General features: G+C 43.4%; 1 protein-coding gene across 1 annotated transcript in view; it reads left to right on the top strand.

Annotated features, from left to right (window-relative positions):
* OTC (ornithine transcarbamylase) overlaps nucleotides 1-17,671 on the top strand; it is a 39,475-nt gene extending 21,804 nt beyond the window's left edge. The window contains exons 6-10 of the mRNA XM_086740162.1: nucleotides 13,210-13,332; nucleotides 14,011-14,064; nucleotides 14,176-14,325; nucleotides 15,441-15,578; nucleotides 17,612-17,671. Of these exons, the coding sequence (XP_086596288.1) occupies nucleotides 13,210-13,332; nucleotides 14,011-14,064; nucleotides 14,176-14,325; nucleotides 15,441-15,578; nucleotides 17,612-17,671 (525 nt within the window). The remainder of the gene's footprint in view (nucleotides 1-13,209; nucleotides 13,333-14,010; nucleotides 14,065-14,175; nucleotides 14,326-15,440; nucleotides 15,579-17,611) is intronic.
* Nucleotides 17,672-18,866: the final 1,195 nt, after the last annotated feature.

The following is an 18,866-nucleotide window of genomic DNA, read 5'->3' as shown; positions in this document are numbered from 1 at the left end:
CCTCCATTGTGTCCTTATACAGGGCAGCTAGGATAGAAACCTGAGGTGAGCCTGAGCCCGCAGGCTGGACTTTTCCTTGGTTTGAATACCTAGGGCAGCAGCAACAGCAGGTGAGTGCCCTCGTTGTATCAGGCGCTGGGGAGGATGTCTTTGGAAGGAGCTTCCCTGCCCATTTTACATGAGGAGGAAACAGGACCCTAACAGTGGGTGCTCAAATAAAAGAAACATTTGACATGAAGAGGTATCATGACAAAGTGAGCACTTACAGAGATCTCAAGATATGGCTCAGCATTTGGACAGCCATGGAACCTTTTTAAAATTTGCAGTGCTTTCCCAGTCAGCCTGATAAAGCAGAGCACTATTTCCTCCAATTGTGTGCATCTCTCCTCCAGTCTTTCCAGCATGTTCCTTAGCCTGGAGTTTATCAGGAGGTCTTTAGAGGGCAGCTGGGTGGCCACCCCACTTTGCCAAGGGTGTGCTGCACTCCTGGTTTCTGACCCACTGTGATGGTTTAGCCCAAATCACCACACAGTTTCTCGCTCACTCTCCCCCTCCCCAGGGGGATGGGGGAGAGAATTGGGAAGGAAGGAGAACTCGTGGGTTGAGATGAAGACAATTTACTAAAATAAAAGGGAAAACTACAATAATAACAGAATATAAGGATATTAAAAATATACAAAGTGAACAATATGTGTTTTCTCACCACCCGATGTCCCAATGACCGATACAGCCCGTCCTGAGCAGCGATCGTGGAAACAAAACTGAGCAGCAAGCAAAGGAGCAAAAGGGAGCCAGCAAGGTAGGGGGAACGATGCCAGCAAAAACAAGCAGGAAGGATGGATGCCAGGAAGGCAGATACCCACCCTCGCCTGCCCCCACTTATATACTGAGCATGACGTTTATGGCATAGAATACTCTCTTTGGCCAGTTTGGATCAATTATGCTGTCTGTCTTTCTCCCAGCTTCCTGCATCTGCAAATTAGCGAGACTTGGAAAGCAGGATGGTGTCCTTGGTCTCATTCACAACAACTGGTATCATCAGGGTGTTTATGAACATTCTTCACACACAAAATCCAAAACATACCAGCTACTGAGAGGAAAAATTAACTCCATCCCTGCCAAAACCAGGACAGTATCCACCCCTTATTCCATACCATCTACGTCATGCGTATACATATACACACACATAGATGTAACTCCTTCAATCCATGGGCTATCCCTCCAAAGTCTGTTGAGTTCATTTAGTCCATGACTTTGGGTTCCATCTGTCATACAGTCTTTCAGGACAAGAGAGATGGTATGTAGTATGGGACTGTTGCATGCTGCATCTGGAACTCGCAGTTGGTACATCTGGCGTGGCTGGTGTATCATGTCCATGGTCTGCAAGTTGAAGATGTTGATCTTGAGGAAATTGTTGGGTGCCAGTTCCTGTTCCATCATCGTTGCATCTCTCTTGGTTTTATTGAAACTCATTCTTCACTGATCAGGGTGTTCTTGCTGCAATACCTTTGATATGACATATAAGAACTATGGAAATGATTATATACAGTTCAAATTATTGGCTGTTCTCACCTAAAATCAGATCTCCTTGAGGTACACATCGGACTTCCCCATCCTCCCGCATCACCCACCAAGTACATCCAGGTCCCTGAGCAAAAGCAATCCCACGGGTGGGTTTGCCTTTGCCCAGGGGAGGAATAACCCAGACCGTCTTTCCTAACATATTCCTTAGATGCACTACAGGGACTTTATCACCCTCTACAATATGTAACAGTTCTGACTGGGCAGGGCCAGCTCGATTGGTGGATCCCCGAGTGTTAACTAACCAGGTAGCTTTTGCTAAATGTTTATCCCAATTTTTGAAGGTTCCACCACCCATTGCTTTCAGTGTAGTTTTCAGCAGTCCATTGTACCGTTCAATCTTTCCAGAGGCTGGTGCGTGATAGGGGATGTGATATACCCACTCAATGCCGTGCTCTTTGGCCCAGGTATCTATGAGATTGTTTCGGAAATGAGTCCTGTTGTCTGACTCAATTCTTTCTGGAGTACCATGTCACCAGAGAACTTGCTTCTCAAGGCCCAAGATGGTGTTTCGGGCAGTGGCATGGGGTACAGGATAGGTCTCTAGCCACCCAGTGGTGGCTTCCACCATTGTAAGCACATGGCGCTTACCTTGACGGGTTTGTGGGAGTGTGATGTAATCAATTTGCCAGGCCTCTCCATACTTATACTTCAGCCATCGTTCCCCATACCAAAGAGGCTTTAACCGCTTGGCCTGCTTAATTGCAGCACATGTTTCACATTCATGGATAACCTTTGCAATGGTATCCATGGTCAAGTCCACCCCTCAATCACGAGCCCATTTGTATGTTGCATCTCTTCCTTGATGGCCCGAGGTGTCATGAGCCCACCGAGCTAAAAATAGTTCACTTCTGTGTTGCCAGTCTAGGTCCACTTGGGAAACTTTAATCTTAGCAGCCTGATCCACCCTTTGGTTATTTTGGTGTTCTTCTGTGGCTCGACTCTTGGGTATGTGGGCATCTACGTGACGTACTTTTACAACGAGATTCTCTAACCGGGCAGCAATATCTTGCCACAGTGCGGCAGCCCAGATGGGCTTGCCTCTGCGCTGCCAGTTGCTCTGCTTCCATTGCTTTAACCACCCCCACAGAGCATTTGCCACCATCCATGAGTCAGTGTAGAGATAGAGTTTTGGCCATTTTTCCCGTTCAGCGATGTCCAAAGCCAACTGGATGGCCTTCACCTCTGCAAACTGACTCGATTCACCTTGGCCGTCAGTAGCTTCTGCAACTCGTTGTGTAGGACTCCACACAGCAGCTTTCCACTTCCGATGTTTTCCTACAATACGACAGGACCCATCAGTGAACAGGGCATATCTCTTCTCATCTTCTGGTAAATTATTATATGGTGGGGCTTCTTCAGCACGTGTCACCTCTTCCTCCGGTGGCATTCCAAAATCTTTGCCTTCTGGCCAATCTGTGATCACTTCTAAGATTCCTGGGCGATTGGGGTTTCCTATTCGGGCTCACTGTGTGATCAGTGCGACCCATTTACTCCATGTGGCATCAGTTGCGTGATGTGTAGAGGGGACCTTCCCTTTGAACATCCAGCCCAGCACTGGCAGTCGGGGTGCCAGGAGGAGCTGTGCTTCAGTACCAATCACTTCTGAAGCAGCTCGAACTCCTTCGTATGCTGCCAGTATCTCTTTTTCAGTTGGAGTATAGCAGGCCTCAGATCCTCTATATCCCCGGCTCCAAAAGCCTAGGGGTCGACCTCGAGTCTCCCCTGGTGTTCTCTGCCAAAGACTCCAGGTAGGACCATTCTCCCCGGCTGCAGTGTAGAGGATGTTTTTAACATCTTGCCCTGTCCGGACTGGCCCAAGGGCTACTGCATGAACAATCTCCTGTTTAATTTGTTCAAAGGCTTGTCGTTGTTCAGGGCCCCATTTAAAATCGTTCCTCTTTCGAGTCACTTCATAGAGAGGGCTTACAATCATACTGTAATTTGGAATATGCATTCTCCAGAAACCCACAACGCCCAAGAAAGCCTGTGTTTCCTTTTTGTTAGCTGGTGGAGCCATAGCTGTTATTTTGTTGACCACATCCATTGGAATGTGACAACATCCATCTTGCCATTTTACTCCTAAAAACTGGATCTCTTGTGCAGGCCCCTTGACTTTGCTTTGTTTTATGGCAAAACCGGCTTTCAGAAGGATTTGGATTATTTTCTCTCCTTTTTGAAAAACTTCTGCTGCTGTGTTGCCCCATACGATGATGCCATCAATGTATTGCAGGTGCTCTGGAGCTCCACCCTTTTCTAGTACAGTCTGGATCAGTCCATGGCAAATGGTGGGGCTGTGTTTCCACCCCTGGGGCAATTGATTCCAGGTGTACTGGACACCCCTCCAAGTGAAAGCAAACTGTGGCCTGCATTCTGGTGCCAAAGGGATGGAGAAGAACGCATTGGCAATATCGATGGTGGCATACCACTTGGCTGCTTTTGACTCCAGTTCATACTGAAGTTCTAGCATGTCCGGCACGGCAGCACTCAGTGGTGGTGTTACCTCATTCAGGCCACGATAGTCCACTGTTAGTCTCCATTCTCCGTTAGATTTTCTCACTGGCCATATGGGACTGTTAAAGGGTGAACGGGACTTGCTGATCACTCCCTGGCTCTCCAGTCGACGAATCAGCTTGAGGATGGGGATTATGGAGTCTCGGTTGGTGCGGTATTGCCGCCGGTGCACTGTGGTGGTAGCAATTGGTACCTGTTGTTCCTCAACCTTCAGTAATCCCACAACAGAAGGGTCCTTTGAGAGCTTGGGCAAGGTGGCCAGCTGTTTATTTTCCTCCGTCTCCACAGTGGCTATACCAAAAGCCCACCGGTACCCTCTTGGGTCTTTGAAATACCCACTCCTGAGGTAATCTATACCAAGAATGCATGGAGCATCTGGGCCAGTCACTATGGGGTGCTTTTGCCACTCATTTCCAGTCAAACTCACTTCAGCCTCCAATACAGTCAGTTCTTGGGATCCTCCTGTCACTCCAGAAATACAAATGGGTTCTGCCCCTTTATAGCTTGATGGCATTAGGGTACACTGTGCACCAGTGTCTACTAGAGCCTTATACTCTCATGGGTCTGATGTGCCAGGCCATTTAATCCATACAGTCCAATAAACTCTGTTGTCCCTCTCCTCCGCCTGGCTGGAGGCAGGGCCCCTCTAATCCTGTTCATAATATTCATCGCTCACTTCCTGTGAATATGAATCAGAATTCCCTTCCATAGGATCATAGGTAAGATCAGCCCTTCTATTCCGTCTGGGGAACTGTCCACTGGAGACCGGAGCAGCAGTTTTCCGGGGAGAACCTCTATTTGCAAATGTTTTTCCCTGCAGCTCACGTACCCGTGCCTCTAGGTCTGAGGTAGGTTTCCCATCCCACTTTCTCATGTCCTCTCCTTGGTCACGCAAGGTAAACCACAGGATACCTCGCCGTGTGTACCGTCTCTCTTGAGCAGGGAAACGTTTACTCCTAATAGCTGAAATACTGCTCTGTATGGGCGGGGAGTAGGACCTATCCTCTTTTAACTGCTGGACCTCCCAAGACAGTTTCTCCACAGCTGAGACGAGGGAAGAAGAGAGAGTGTCTTCATATTGCTGGAGCTGAGTAGCCAATTCATCTATTGTTGGTCCCTCTCCCTCTTTCCAGAGCATAATTGCCAATGAATTGGCATACGATGATGGTACACTCCGTAGAAACTTCCGCCACATGAGCCGTGTGCACCGGACTTCATCTGGATCTTGGGGTGACTCCTCGCTGTCTAGGTCACTATAAATGGCTTCCAGCATGGCTAATTCCCTTAGGTACTGGATACCTCTCTCTATAGTGGTCCACTTGCCTGGATGATAAGTAATATCTTCCTTGAAGGGATATCTTTCCTTCATACTTGACAGGAGCCGCCTCCAGAGGCTGAGAGCTTGTGCACCTCTTCCAATCACTTTGTCAATGCCTGCTTCCCTAGAAAGGGATCCCAGCTGTTTAGCTTCCTTACCTTCTAATTCCAGGCTACTGGCCCCATTATCCCAGCATCGAAGCAACCAGGTGAGAAAGTGCTCACCTGGACGGCGGCCAAAATCTTTTCGTATGTCTCGCAACTCATTCAGGGATAAGGATCGGGTGGTTTCAGTCTCATTTATGAGTTCCTCTCTCATGAGTTCCTCTCTCATGAGTTCCTCTTCTTCTTCCTCTGTTCGTGATGGTCCTGGTTTTCCCTCATCCCTTACTAAACGAGCTGACTTTCGCTTCCAAGATTTCTTCTTCTGTACAGGGGCGACTGATACTGACACAGGTTGGTTCTCTGATTCAGCTGCAGTGCCAGTAGCTAGAGTTGGAGTAGCCGCAGTGCCTGTCATTGGGGCTGGAGTAGCCACAGGGCCGGTAGCCAGGGCTGGAGCAGCTGCAGTGCCGGTAGCCGGGGCTGGAGTAGCCGCAGGGCCGGTAGCTGGGGCTGGAGTAGCCGCAGGGCCGGTAGCCGGGGCTGGAGTAGCCGCAGGGCCGGTAGCTGGGGCTGGAGTAGCCGCAGGGCCGGTAGCCGGGGCTGGAGTAGCCATGGTATCGGTCGGTTGATTTTTTCTCCCTTCTTCCTGAGGGTGCTGCACATTAAGCAGTGTTTGGTAGATACTAGCCAGTGCCCAGCACAAAGCGATAAGGTTTGCCTCTTTAGAATAGCTATGGCATTTTTCTTTCAAATATTCAATCACTTCATCTGGATTCTGTAGTTGTTCGGGAGTGAAGTTCCAGACCATTGGAGGTGAGAAGTTTTCTAGGTACCTGCCTGTCTTCTCCCACATACCATGCCACCCCTGCCCCTCCAACCTCAAGGTAGATCTCCGGGTGAATTTTTTAAATAATTGTTTAATCCTAAACAACATCTGAAACCCATTTAGGACACAGAGCAATAGGAGTATGCTGGCTTGCACATCCCAAGGATATTCAAAATTCTCGAGAGCTGATGTGACTCGCTCAAAAGAAAAAGGGAAGGTAAAGGAATAGGGGAAGGTACCCTCCTCTGACTTCCCCATAGATTGGTTCTCCAGGGAGAAAAAGAAAAATGTGTGATTATTAATAATTCTTACCAAATGGCATCCAAAGTACGGAGTTGCCAGCAATGCCGAAAACAAGGACCAGATTAATTTCATGACCAGTGATGATACCATATCATAAGCCAGTAGTGCCCAGTAAATCAAAATGAGAATTCTCATCCATTTCCGAGAAGTGATAAACAGCACCAAAGGAAATATGTGATGCAACTTAGGAGAGACATAACACAACCATGTGAACATGTAGTACAACATTGTGACCAGGGATTCAAATAAAATAATGAGCACTTGTAACAACTTTAACACACTCTAGTCAGATCTGTCCTTACCTCAACCCTTCCTGCCCCACGTTGGGCGCCAAAGTGACTGTGATGGTTTAGCCCAAATCACCACACAGTTTCTCGCTCACTCTCCCCCTCCCCAGGGGGATGGGGGAGAGAATTGGGAAGGAAGGAGAACTCGTGGGTTGAGATGAAGACAATTTACTAAAATAAAAGGGAAAACTACAATAATAACAGAATATAAGGATATTAAAAATATACAAAGTGAACAATATGTGTTTTCTCACCACCCGATGTCCCAATGACCGATACAGCCCGTCCCGAGCAGCGATCACGGAAACAAAACCGAGCAGCAAGCAAAGGAGCAAAAGGGAGCCAGCAAGGTAGGGGGAACGATGCCAGCAAAAACAAGCAGGAAGGATGGATGCCAGGAAGGCAGATACCCACCCTCGCCTGCCCCCACTTATATACTGAGCACGACGTTTATGGCATGGAATACTCTCTTTGGCCAGTTTGGATCAATTATGCTGTCTGTCCTTCTCCCAGCTTCCTGCATCTGCAAATTAGCGAGACTTGGAAAGCAGGACGGTGTCCTTGGTCTCATTCACAACAACTGGTATCATCAGGGTGTTTATGAACATTCTTCACACACAAAATCCAAAACATACCAGCTACTGAGAGGAAAAATTAACTCCATCCCTGCCAAAACCAGGACACCCACTTTCCATTCTTGCATTCTTCCCCAGGAGGGAGAGGCAGGCAGGGAGGAGCTCTTAGCAGCCTGCTGTGGGTGTTGGCACTGCCCGCTCTCTCCCTTTCTGACCTGCCCATCAGCTGCCTTTTTTCTTCTCTGCACTGTACACTGAGGTGGAGAAAACTGATCTCACAGCCAGTAGGATGTAATAAAATGGCATTTTAATCATATAATGAACTTTACGAGGTCACAGAAGTAGGATTAACACTTGAAGAGGTGTGAGCCACAGGGTCTAGTTGTTACTTACCACAATCAAACTTCTCATGGGATTTTCAGCAGGGTAGAAAGATGTTATGTGAGTACTGCCTGCAAGAAGGTTAATATAGGGAGGTTGAATAGTACCACGGATTCTGTAAATGAGTTGAAAGTTCATAGATAACATTTGAACTGCTTTCCTGCAATGCAAAGGCAATTTATTTGATTTATACACACATGCAAACTACAATAGTGGCACAGACCGCTAGCTTTATATTTAAATGTAACTACAAATTTTGTGCAGGTTATTTCTCTTTAAAAATGTCTCTTCCTTATCTCTGTAAATATTATCCTGCCTGGATCTGCTCCTCCCTGCTGTCAGTACATACACAAAATGTACTCTTTTATTCTCTTCTTTTTTCTCCTGCTGTTTTTGCTAGTGGAGCACGACATGCACTCTGTCCCTCTTCATGCTTAGCACATTTTTATTCTTCTGTTTTCTAAATCCTATTAATTTTGTCATGTGCCTTCTTGAATCCTCTTCGAGCATTTTCTCTTCAGCCTGAAACTGCCTAATTTCCTAGGGGTTTACTCTCGGAATGTCTTCTTGCTTATGACTTCTGGTTCCCTTTTCACAGGTGCATTTTAGTGTGGTTATTTTAGTACAGTCTGTTGCATTCCCCAAACAATGCAGCTTCTGTATTTTCAGGGCTGTCAGTTCTCATTCTGTATTGAGAGTGTTCTTCTCAGATCACAAAGTGTGCTCCTATCATGAATACTGGGGTGAGATTCTTGATGTTCAACATCCTCTTGCCCAGTGCCTTCTTCCTGAGCAACCCGGAGCCCCTCACATGTTTGACGTCTGAGCTGGCTCTGCCCTTTACTGCCGTGGTCAGCATTACTGCCCTCTGTTATGCCAAGAGGGATGTTTTTCTTAGCGTCCCTCTTTCTTAACAGTTGAGCTGAGCTGAGTTTGCTCCTGAGTTACAACCCACTAGAAATGGTTGTAAACATTACACAACCTGATTTTGAGGGTTTGGGGATTTGACCTTTAAGGACTATGAGTTTGTGTGCTGGTACTGTGCACAGGCAGAGCTGCTTTACTTCTCTGTCTGTGCTGAAGGCACATAACAGCCATTTGCGGAGTCCACTCAGCGCCTCTCAGTCTCTCGGCCAGAAGCTGTGGCTCATAACTTCTGCTCTGCAAAGCTTGGCTGGAGGGCAGCATCGCACAATTTATATTCTGGGGACAAATTGGGTATTGACGTTGATTCAATTGATATTAATGTCACTGGCCAAATCAGCTAACTTGTAGCTGACTGCAGGATGGCCAGACTGGTAATTAGAATGGATCCATATGCCACTAGCTTTTTATGTCACTGGTCTGAAGGGAAATTTCTTTGTCAGAAAGAAATGGTTGGCATAATAAATGCATCACTGATTCCTTTTTAAATAGTGTAACAAATTACAGCCTAGCCCATCCTGAAGATGGCTGCCGTGTATTCTCAACTTCTCCTTGATGTGTGACCCAAAGAGCTCGAATTATTATAGTCTTCACATTCATCACCATCATCATCATCATCACCATTATTCTAACAATCAGAAATCCCTACTATGATCTGGACTGATCTTCTAGAATATACTGTTTCAATAACCACCACGAAAACCAATGTGGGAGTAAGAAAGATAACTGGCCCAGCGTCTGCCTTCAGCTCAGTTTGCGAGCTGGTAGATCCAAGTTTGCCCAGTTTCTCAATTACTGGATTGCACTGTCTCCCAAAGGGCTAAAGCTTTCACTAGTTCCCCTGCTTTCCACTTTAAATTTTGACAGATTATTGGTTCATTATTCAAAAGCTTGTTTTAATTGAGGGCTGTGATGACTGTTGTGGTCAGATGTTTCAGAAGTAATCTATAATGATGTTAGAGTCTCAGCCTAGCTGGAAGCAAGTCCGGGCAGAGGCAGACAAGAATGTCCTTGATCGGTTAAATCAGTCTTCTCTAAACATACAACAGCACTACATCACTGAGCATGTTTATTTTTTCTCAGGATTTGATATATTGATACACTGCAACCATGGGTAAGAACAGAATGAAACATTGTAAAAGCAGCATGAGGATGAAAAAGTTGACTGTAAAATTAAAACGAAATTATTTAGCAGGGATTTTAATAAGAATAGCAAAGCCACGTTTTGTGGCACTGCAGCAGCAATCACTAGTTTGCCAAAGAGGCATTCATAAGGGAGAAGGGCTCTAAACTTTCTGAATATGTTAATTTTTGTATGGCTTTACTAGGAGTACAAATATTTTGAAGTCAGATTCCAAATATAAAGAGAAACTGCAGAACACCCAAGCAAGTAAAAAGCCTACATCAGTATAACAGAGTTTGGAAAAATTGGGAAGGGAAGTAAGGGGAAAAAAAATCTTCAGCGGCTTAGGTGATCAGCATGTATTGTAAAGGTTCCGGTTTAAACTTGAGTGTTACCATCATGGCAAAACACTTTTAGCAGGATTTTCTCTGTGCAGCTGGGAGATGCAATCCATCACAATCATCTCATCTTTCTTAGAAGCTGAGGATGTATGTGTATAAGCAGTACAGCCACAGTCATAGTGAGCTGACTTCAGATGAAGAGGTTTGCGTTGCAGCTGCAGTGTACCAGTGGCAGCATAAAGCTCAGCACAGGATATGAAACAGGCTCCACTAGCACACACAGGGCTTGCTTCTGCCTTGTCTACAGCTTCTTCCATTAGCTAAGCATCTTCATTAAGATCAGCTCAGCTCTGTCCACTCTATACAGTAGTCACCGCAGATGTGGCTTTGCAATTTGCAGTGCATATTGAGGTAATTATACAGACATCTCCAGTACTTCGTATTTTATCTGTAACAGCCGGTAGCTTGGGAAAACAGAGAAAAGTATTTAGTATGCACTGTGCTTCTTTAAATGCAGAGTAGCAGCTGCATTTAACGTAGCAGTATATTTGTGACTCACTAGTTAGTGCTTTGAGCATTACAGGCTGCGATGTCTATTTTTAAAAAGTAAGATCAAAAGAACTCAGGGCTGTCTCATTTGCTCCTGGCTGTGAGTTCATGTCTTAGCTATCACTAAGCTCTAGCTGGAAACAAACCCTTGAATAGATGCTTTAATTTGGCCTTCTCCTAGGAGCACTCCATTGCTAGGAGATGTGGAAGGACTTTGCGAGATCCTTAGAGACCTGCAGAGCTGTTATACTGAAATAACTTCCATGTCCACAAAATCCTGATTTACTCTCCTGTAAATGCCCTTGCATCAAACCTCTGACAATGAGCCTGCTGCTAAAAAACTTAAACTGAAAAAGTGCTAGTTTTACAACACTATAGTTCTAGCCCTTAAACTGAAGTCAGCCTAGGACTCCCTTAGGTTTAGATTTCAACGGAATTATCATGCCATTCAGTATTTAAAGTGCTACTATTTTTTAGTCAAAATTGTGGTCAGTGGCAGAAATGCCAATAACTTTGTTCTGGAGCAACTTCACAACTATTTGTTTAGCGGAAGCTGCTGCCAGGAGAGGAGGGGGTGGTCCCAGCCCTTTTCCTGTGCAGTCTTTTGGCATCTTTGCTGCGACTGCCTGCAAGGTTGCCAGATAGTACAGCTCTACAGTGTGGATGCTTATCCTCTCTGACAAGCATTGAATCATGTCACACAAAGTGTTGCAACACTGTCTGGCTTCCAGCTACTACAATGCAATTGTAGCATGGCCCAGTTTTAAATGAAGAATAAAAGGCTCTCCATCATGTCTTTGGTCTTTGAAGTCATGAGGTGGAGTTGTACAGAGTAGGCATATGGAAATATTTGGTTATGTCTTTACAAAATTTCTGGTATCAACTTAATTACCTAGAAACATGCATATTTAAAACAAGGCTTGCTAAAGGGCCTCAAATTGTCCTGCTCTGGAAACACAAAACTCCTGTTACTCTTGATCCTCCTTAGGCCTTATCTGTTGGTGGCCATGGGCCAGAGTAGCTGCACATGTACAGGGTGTAAGTGCCATCAGGCAAAGCTACGGTTAACGCTGTAATGCTGTTTCAAGTTCCTGTAATCCATGCTTTTAAAAAATGGCTCCATGCTCTGGCTGTACAACAGAGAGCAAACCCTGCAGGCCATGAGTGGCACAGCTGCTTCCAGAGAAACGCTCTTTGCTGTCCTGTGCAGCTGGGATGGTTAAAATGCACTCTAAGGGCACAGCCACTGCCGTGGTGTTACCGAAATCCAGAATAAAACTCCTTAACAGCAATGAGGAGTTAAGAAGCAGGCACTCCTTTATTGCAGCGCTGGGTGCACGGGGGATCACTCCACCTAGCGTGCGCACCTGTTCGATCAGCAGCGCAGGTTAAATACACACCTGTTATACATATTCACTAGATTTTTGAGAAATATTATACATAAACATTAACTTTCCGAGAAATCATTATAATATTTCCCCACCCACTTGCGCATGCTCAGTCTTTTGAGTCGAGGGTCTTTTGGTGGTCTTGGGGATCGTCAGAGCGCCCCTTCCTCAAATTCGCTGGTCGAACTCCTCCTTGAAATCTCCATATATGGTCTTGAGCTCAAGGTCACGTTGTCCTTGAGTTTTCTGGCTCCAAAATGATGGCTCAGGGCCTATTTTTACAGGTGGTGTTTGGGACCTACCATTGTTCTACCACTGCTCCTAACTACCCCAGACATGCTAGACTAACTTCTAACAAATGAGATATTATAATATCTCAAAGATTCCCGTTCCCTCTAAGGACAAATAGATTTCATATAAAATTTAACCTATGTGAGTACAATTATACGGTTAGCAAGAATCACCTCATATTGATATTTAATTTTCAACATTTATGTCATGTAACAATGGCAGCAGGGAACATCGTGTAGAGACAACCAAGCCAGCGCAAACCCAACTAGGAATATTTTCACAATTTGGAGGAAAACTGGAAGGAGTGCTATCCTAGGCATGAAGACTGCCTCTAAATTAAGAATTTCTACCATTCACTGATATTTATGAACACCAACCCATGGATGTACAGCTTTGGTGCTAAAGTGTGTCTGGTGCTGTGTCTCTCAGCCTGGGCCTCACCATATTGCATATGTGTCAATGTGTCCTTCACTGGAGAAAGCTGCAGCGCTTGGGTCTTCATGTCAGACACAGGGGCCTTTCCCTCCCTGACCATCTTGTAGCTGCAGTAAGTTCAGTTACAGGCATGGTTCCACACAGCTAGCGTTTGAATGTAGCCAGCCTTCTTTGCACCAGACCCGTCTGATCAGTCCCTCTTGCCTAGGGCATCGGCTTGTTGAGCTGGCCTGGAATATAACCCCAGGGCTGTCCGATTCATTTGGCAGGAGCACTATGGTGGGCTGAACGGGCTCACTCTCACCTGGATCGGGGACGGAAACAATGTCCTCCACTCCATCATGATGAGTGCTGCAAAGCTGGGAATGCACCTGCATATTGCGACTCCCAAGGTAGGTAAGAAAGCCATGCACATGGAGTAAGTGCCCATTCTTGTTTCTAGCCACTTGGATACTTCCCAAGGGCCTCAGCAAGTGGTGCTTGCAAGTATCTTGAGCACCAGCTTTCAGCACTAAGATTCAGAATCCTGATTCAGTTATTTTGATGCAAAGCACGAGTAATTTTGCAGAGTCCAGAAGGGCTGAGGGGAATTCGTGACTGCAGTATAAATCATGGAGATGATAATTCCATTTGAGGAAGTGTTCCAAAGTCATCCAATGTCCTATCTCCCTCCCAAAAAAAATTTGAAAGTTTTTTCAGATTGGTGGAAAAGTGTTGCATCTTCGTTGGTTCAGATTGGTGATGTGACTTTTTAGAATGCTGCATTGTAAGACAATATAAAATATAAAACAAAGAATCCATTTAGAAGAAAAAATCAAATTATGTACAGGCATTTAATTCTGTAACTGTTGAAATATATTTTTCTTACCTTATGGGAACACTTTCTACCATTTTATGTTGAAAATGAACTTTCAACGAAATCAACATAATTTCCTCAAGTTTTATAGTTCTGAAAGACATTCTTCTTCCCGCGGCAAATGGTTCAATTGGTATTTTTCTAACTAGTGTTAATAATCAGTAAAGATCTTATATATATTCCATGACATGTTACCTATCATCTCTTTTGGCAGGGCTTTGAACCAGACGTCAGAATAACTAAAATAACTGAAGAGTACTCCAAAAAGGTAGGAGCCTAAAAAATAGCCTAGTAAAGTAGTTGGAATAGAGTTTATTTTCATTATAAACAAAGCTGAAGTTCCTTGTCTTCCTGATCTTCCTTATTTTATTCACATTAGTATGGTACCAAGTTGCTTCTCACAACAGACCCTTTGGAAGCTGCAGATGGTGCCAATGTCTTAGTTACAGATACATGGATAAGTATGGGACAAGAAGAGGAAAAGAAAGAAAGACTAAAGGCATTTCAAGGTTATCAGATTACGATGCAGGTAAAAATTGAGATTTATTTTTTTTGTTGAACCTTTTACAGTTTGCATTTATAAGAATGAACATCAGCAAAGCATGGGTGTGGTATTTTCTTTTCTGAGTGGGGCTATGGAACAACCACATGCAAACCTCCTTCCAGCTTGAAAAATTCACAAAGATAACATCGAGTTATCTTACACACTTCATGTGGCTTGGCCTCTTTCAGTGCTTCCCAGTGAGATCTAACTCCAGAACATGTTCAGCAGAGCTAACCCTTTACTTCTTTATGGCCTAAAAACTATTTCTAACTTTGCATTTCCCCTTTGCTGCCAGAAATGATCTGGTTTTTGTGGGGTTTTTTTTTTGTGGGTTTTGTTTTTTGGTTTTTTTTTGTTTTTTTTTTTTTAGAATGAGCAGGTCACAGATTAACTCTTAAATGCCCAGGCAGCATTTGGGGCAATTTTGTGTATATCTGTCAATGAATAAAGCATTAAATGTATGTCTTTAAAAGCATCTAGTTGAAATGCTTATCAGCACAAAATCAATTAGAGAAAACCTAAAGTCATAAACTATTAATTGTCCAAGATAAAAGGGACATTTTCCTTGCTGATAGAATTACTGGTTTAACTGACTGTATTTTAATATCAGTTCACAAAATACTATTGATGAGTATGTCTCTGAACTGGCCTAAAATGCTTAATTCATTGTTCATTGGTATTAGATCAACATATTATGAGTGACAATATCAAAAGAAAAAAATATATAGCCTTTTAAATCATGGTTTAATATCTTCTTGTTGCAATTATTGATAGTATTATATTACTGTATGGCATTGCAATAAAGATTGCACTTTATTGATCCACTAGGTCACTGAAGTTTTTACTCTCCTACTAAAGTCAGAGAAATAGGAGTAAATACTTGACTTTTGTGAAGTCAGCACTGAACTCTTACTGTTCTAAGTGGGGATATTCCCATCTTCTTCACAGATGAGGAATTCTTTTGAAGTCAGTGGAATTCCTCTGAGTTCATCATCCAAGCAACTAGATTGGGAGCTAATATAAAATTTGTTAACCTTTTTACTAGTTGAAGATTTTATTAACATCCTCACATATTTCTTTATTTTTATATGCTGCTACAGACTGCAAAATCTGCTGCTTCCAACTGGACTTTTTTACATTGTTTACCCAGAAAACCTGAAGAAGTTGATGATGAAGTATTTTATTCTCCACAGTCATTGGTTTTCCAGGAGGCTGAAAACAGGAAATGGACAATTATGGTAAAAAAAAAAAAAAGAAGATAACTGTAGTTAAAGATTAGGGTCAGCTTCTGTTCTGCCTTACACTACAGGCTTGCATTTAGCTTCGTTCCTCAATAAACAGTAAATGTTAACACATATGTTTCAAATGCACCCCACAGCACATCACAATTTTGACTAGAGGCAACATATATAAGTAGCACAAATACTTCTGGACACAAATGTGACCTATTTTGACAGTAATCTGCTGTTGCTTGACCCAGTTTTTATCCCTAAGTGAAATCTACAGTATAAACTATAAATTTTTTTTGTGTGTTTAAATTACTGAGTTTACTCTAATGGTTAACTCAGCTACTTAATTTTAAAACATGTTAAATTCTAAGGTCCCAGGGACTGGTCTTAGAAACTGCAATTTCCAAAACACTTAAAGCTAGAGATTCTGCACCCTTCTCTCAGGAAAAACTGCCGCTGACACCAATGGGGACATTCCCCAAGAAAGTGCTGCAAGAGCAAAGGTTTGAAGACCCTGAAAAGTTACAATGTGGGTAGTACTGTGCGATCCATGGGAACCATGAGAGGACACTTGGCATTCAACATAAACCATAACTTCCCTCTCAGCATTCCTAGAATTTTGGAAAATTACTGACAGATCTGAGTAGCCTATTATTTCTTGTCGGCTTTAGAATCATCATGTTGACAAAAGCTAGTGAAAACTTTCAGAGGTGAAAAAAAAGCCAGAAATGGCATTGTCATAGCTCTCAGACGAACTCTAGATGTGCTCCAAGTGAATAAGTGGATGAGTATTTACCAAAAAAAAAAAACCCCTCAGATTTTGGACGCAGTCAAAATTATTAACAAATTTGTGTTGAAGTTATAGTTTGGGCCTTAAAATTATGAAAATTGCTCATATTTTTAATTTTTATTTTGGAATATTTCTAATTGCCCTAAATATTATTTTTAAAAAGAAAAACTCTTTGCTTTGGGTTCCAGCTGCATGTTTTTGAGGGGTTAAGAAAAATGTCGTATTTGTATTTTATCATTTTTTATCTATAAAAATAAAGAATGTGTGAGTCTTGTTTTAGGTTATTTTCTAGCACTTTCAGTTCAGACAGCAAACTGAAAAATAAATTATTTGCTCAGCTGTAGTTCCAAGCAGGGCTGAATGCAGCTAGGACATGGGTAGCGGTCAAGGGCTGCACCGCTCTATATTCAGTCCCTACTGTGTGCCTGGGACTACCTGTCACACTGAGCAGTGCTGATGGGAAAGGAAGGATGGGCAACAAGACCACAACCCCTGGAGAACACTTGTAGATCCAGTTCTGGGCCAAAATAACAGCTTACAGTCAGACATTGCTGTGAAATCACAACAGTGTGGACCAGGTAATACCTTGTGAAAACCAAGCGAGCATGGGGCTTGTTACGTACACGGGTACGGGGAAGATGGCAGAGCTGCTGCAACGCTATGTTTTATTTTGCTGACGTTCCCATCACTCCCATTTCACAGCCATGCCCAAGGTTTGATGGAGTACTAGGGGAGGGCAGGAGAGGCAGACGACACACTATTAACCTCAGTGAGGCTTTTCCACGTTTTACCACAGAAAGTATAGCTAAACAGGGATAAATTTCAAAGTCCTTATTCTAGTATGGTTCTCACTGATGCTAAAGGAAGTTCTGCTGAAATCAGGCAAGCCCATGTGCTGTTTGAGTCCCTACAGCGTCTCCTAGCAGTAGTTGAGGATACAGTACAACACACCCAAAAGGCCTCAGCATTTGATCTAAATGCTTTGTCTGAATTTCTCCTAGGCTGTCCATTAATATATTTTGTCTGCACTGAGGAAACCTATCAGCTGCAATACAGAACATCCTAACTGATTTTCAGCTCTTTCCTGATTCATCATCAAAAATTCTAGCAAATAAATCTAACTGTGCAGTTTTTGTCAGGACAATAATTTTCTACACAAGGCTTTAGAGCTGGAAAATATTACGCCCTTATTTATTTTTACGGAGTATCTGCTTCCAATGTGATTGGATTTTTTCTTTTCTTCCTCCTCTAGGCTGTCATGGTTTCCCTGCTGACAGATTACTCACCACAGCTACAAAAGCCTACATTTTGATGCTTGGATTCCTGCCAAGAGAAAAATATTCCTCATCGGCAGAATATTTTGGTCCACAAACACATAGATCATCTTCAGAAAGGATCAAGGCAATGACTGATTATTTCATAAAACCATACAGTTAGCTGTATAATATTGCATTACATCTGTGAAAATGTTCAAGACAATAAACACCATTGCAAAAGCTGCTTTTCATCTTGATGCTCCAAGCTGACTATGCTTCCTAGTGATCAGCATCACAGGAAATGTTCCAAGGTTGTACTTTAATGATTGGCTCTACCAGCATCATAGGCATAGCATAGTCTACACATAGCTGTGTTGGAACTCCTATAGTGTAATATGACAGACATAAACTTCTCCCTAAACCTGTCCATTTAATTGCTGATCTCAGGAAGTGCACGCAGAGAAGCAGTGCTTTAGTTTGCCTTGGTTGCCTGCACTTCTTGGGCACCCTGGCTCCCGTTCCTGTCCTCCAGCCAGCTTTGAAATCCCATTCCTCTTTGACACCAACAATATAGCGATCTTGTGAGCATTATCTTCCTCCATTACATTGCTGTGGGCTGGCGCAGGAGGATGTTGCTGTGGAATTGGAATAGAGCAGCTTCTGCACAGTTGGATGCAGCAGAGCGAGATGGCTGGAAGGAACCAGTTCATTCTTTGTCCATCTCCCCTAGACCTCCACTCCCTAAACAGAATTTTGGCTAAAGAAGCAAGTTTTCTATTTCTTTTTTTTCTAAGCAAATGTGAGGGGCACCATATGATGGAACCGTATACAGCTCCTTTGCAGAAAGAATTTGCTGCATTTTGTCTGTCACTGTAACATGGTGTACGTTTCAGCTAATCCTTCTCAGCAGTAAACAGATTCATGACATTTGTTGTTTTTATGATGTCTGGATGTGTGTGTTTAATATTTCAGGTAAAGCTTTGAGTACTATTAAAAAGCACCTTCTTTGTTGTTTCTAATTAGTTTCAAGAATCTGTTGATTTTTTTCCTGCTCTAATACTGGAACAATATATGTGATTTTAAAAAAAAAATTCTGCAAATGGGTTTCCATTTTCTGACCAGCTGCAAAACATAATTTCATTCCTTTCAAAATTGGAGTTCATTGCTGAGCCACACAAATCACTGAAATAAAAATAAAAATACATTTGTTTATCTACCCACTTATGATTGATTCATTGTTTTTGCAGGCAT

The sequence above is a fragment of the Chlamydotis macqueenii genome, chromosome 1, assembly GCF_036417535.1.
Source record: "Chlamydotis macqueenii isolate bChlMac1 chromosome 1, bChlMac1.mat, whole genome shotgun sequence".
NCBI lineage: Eukaryota > Metazoa > Chordata > Aves > Otidiformes > Otididae > Chlamydotis > Chlamydotis macqueenii.
Note: the sequence above shows the minus strand (reverse complement) of the source record. Positions and strands in the feature narration are given on the sequence as shown.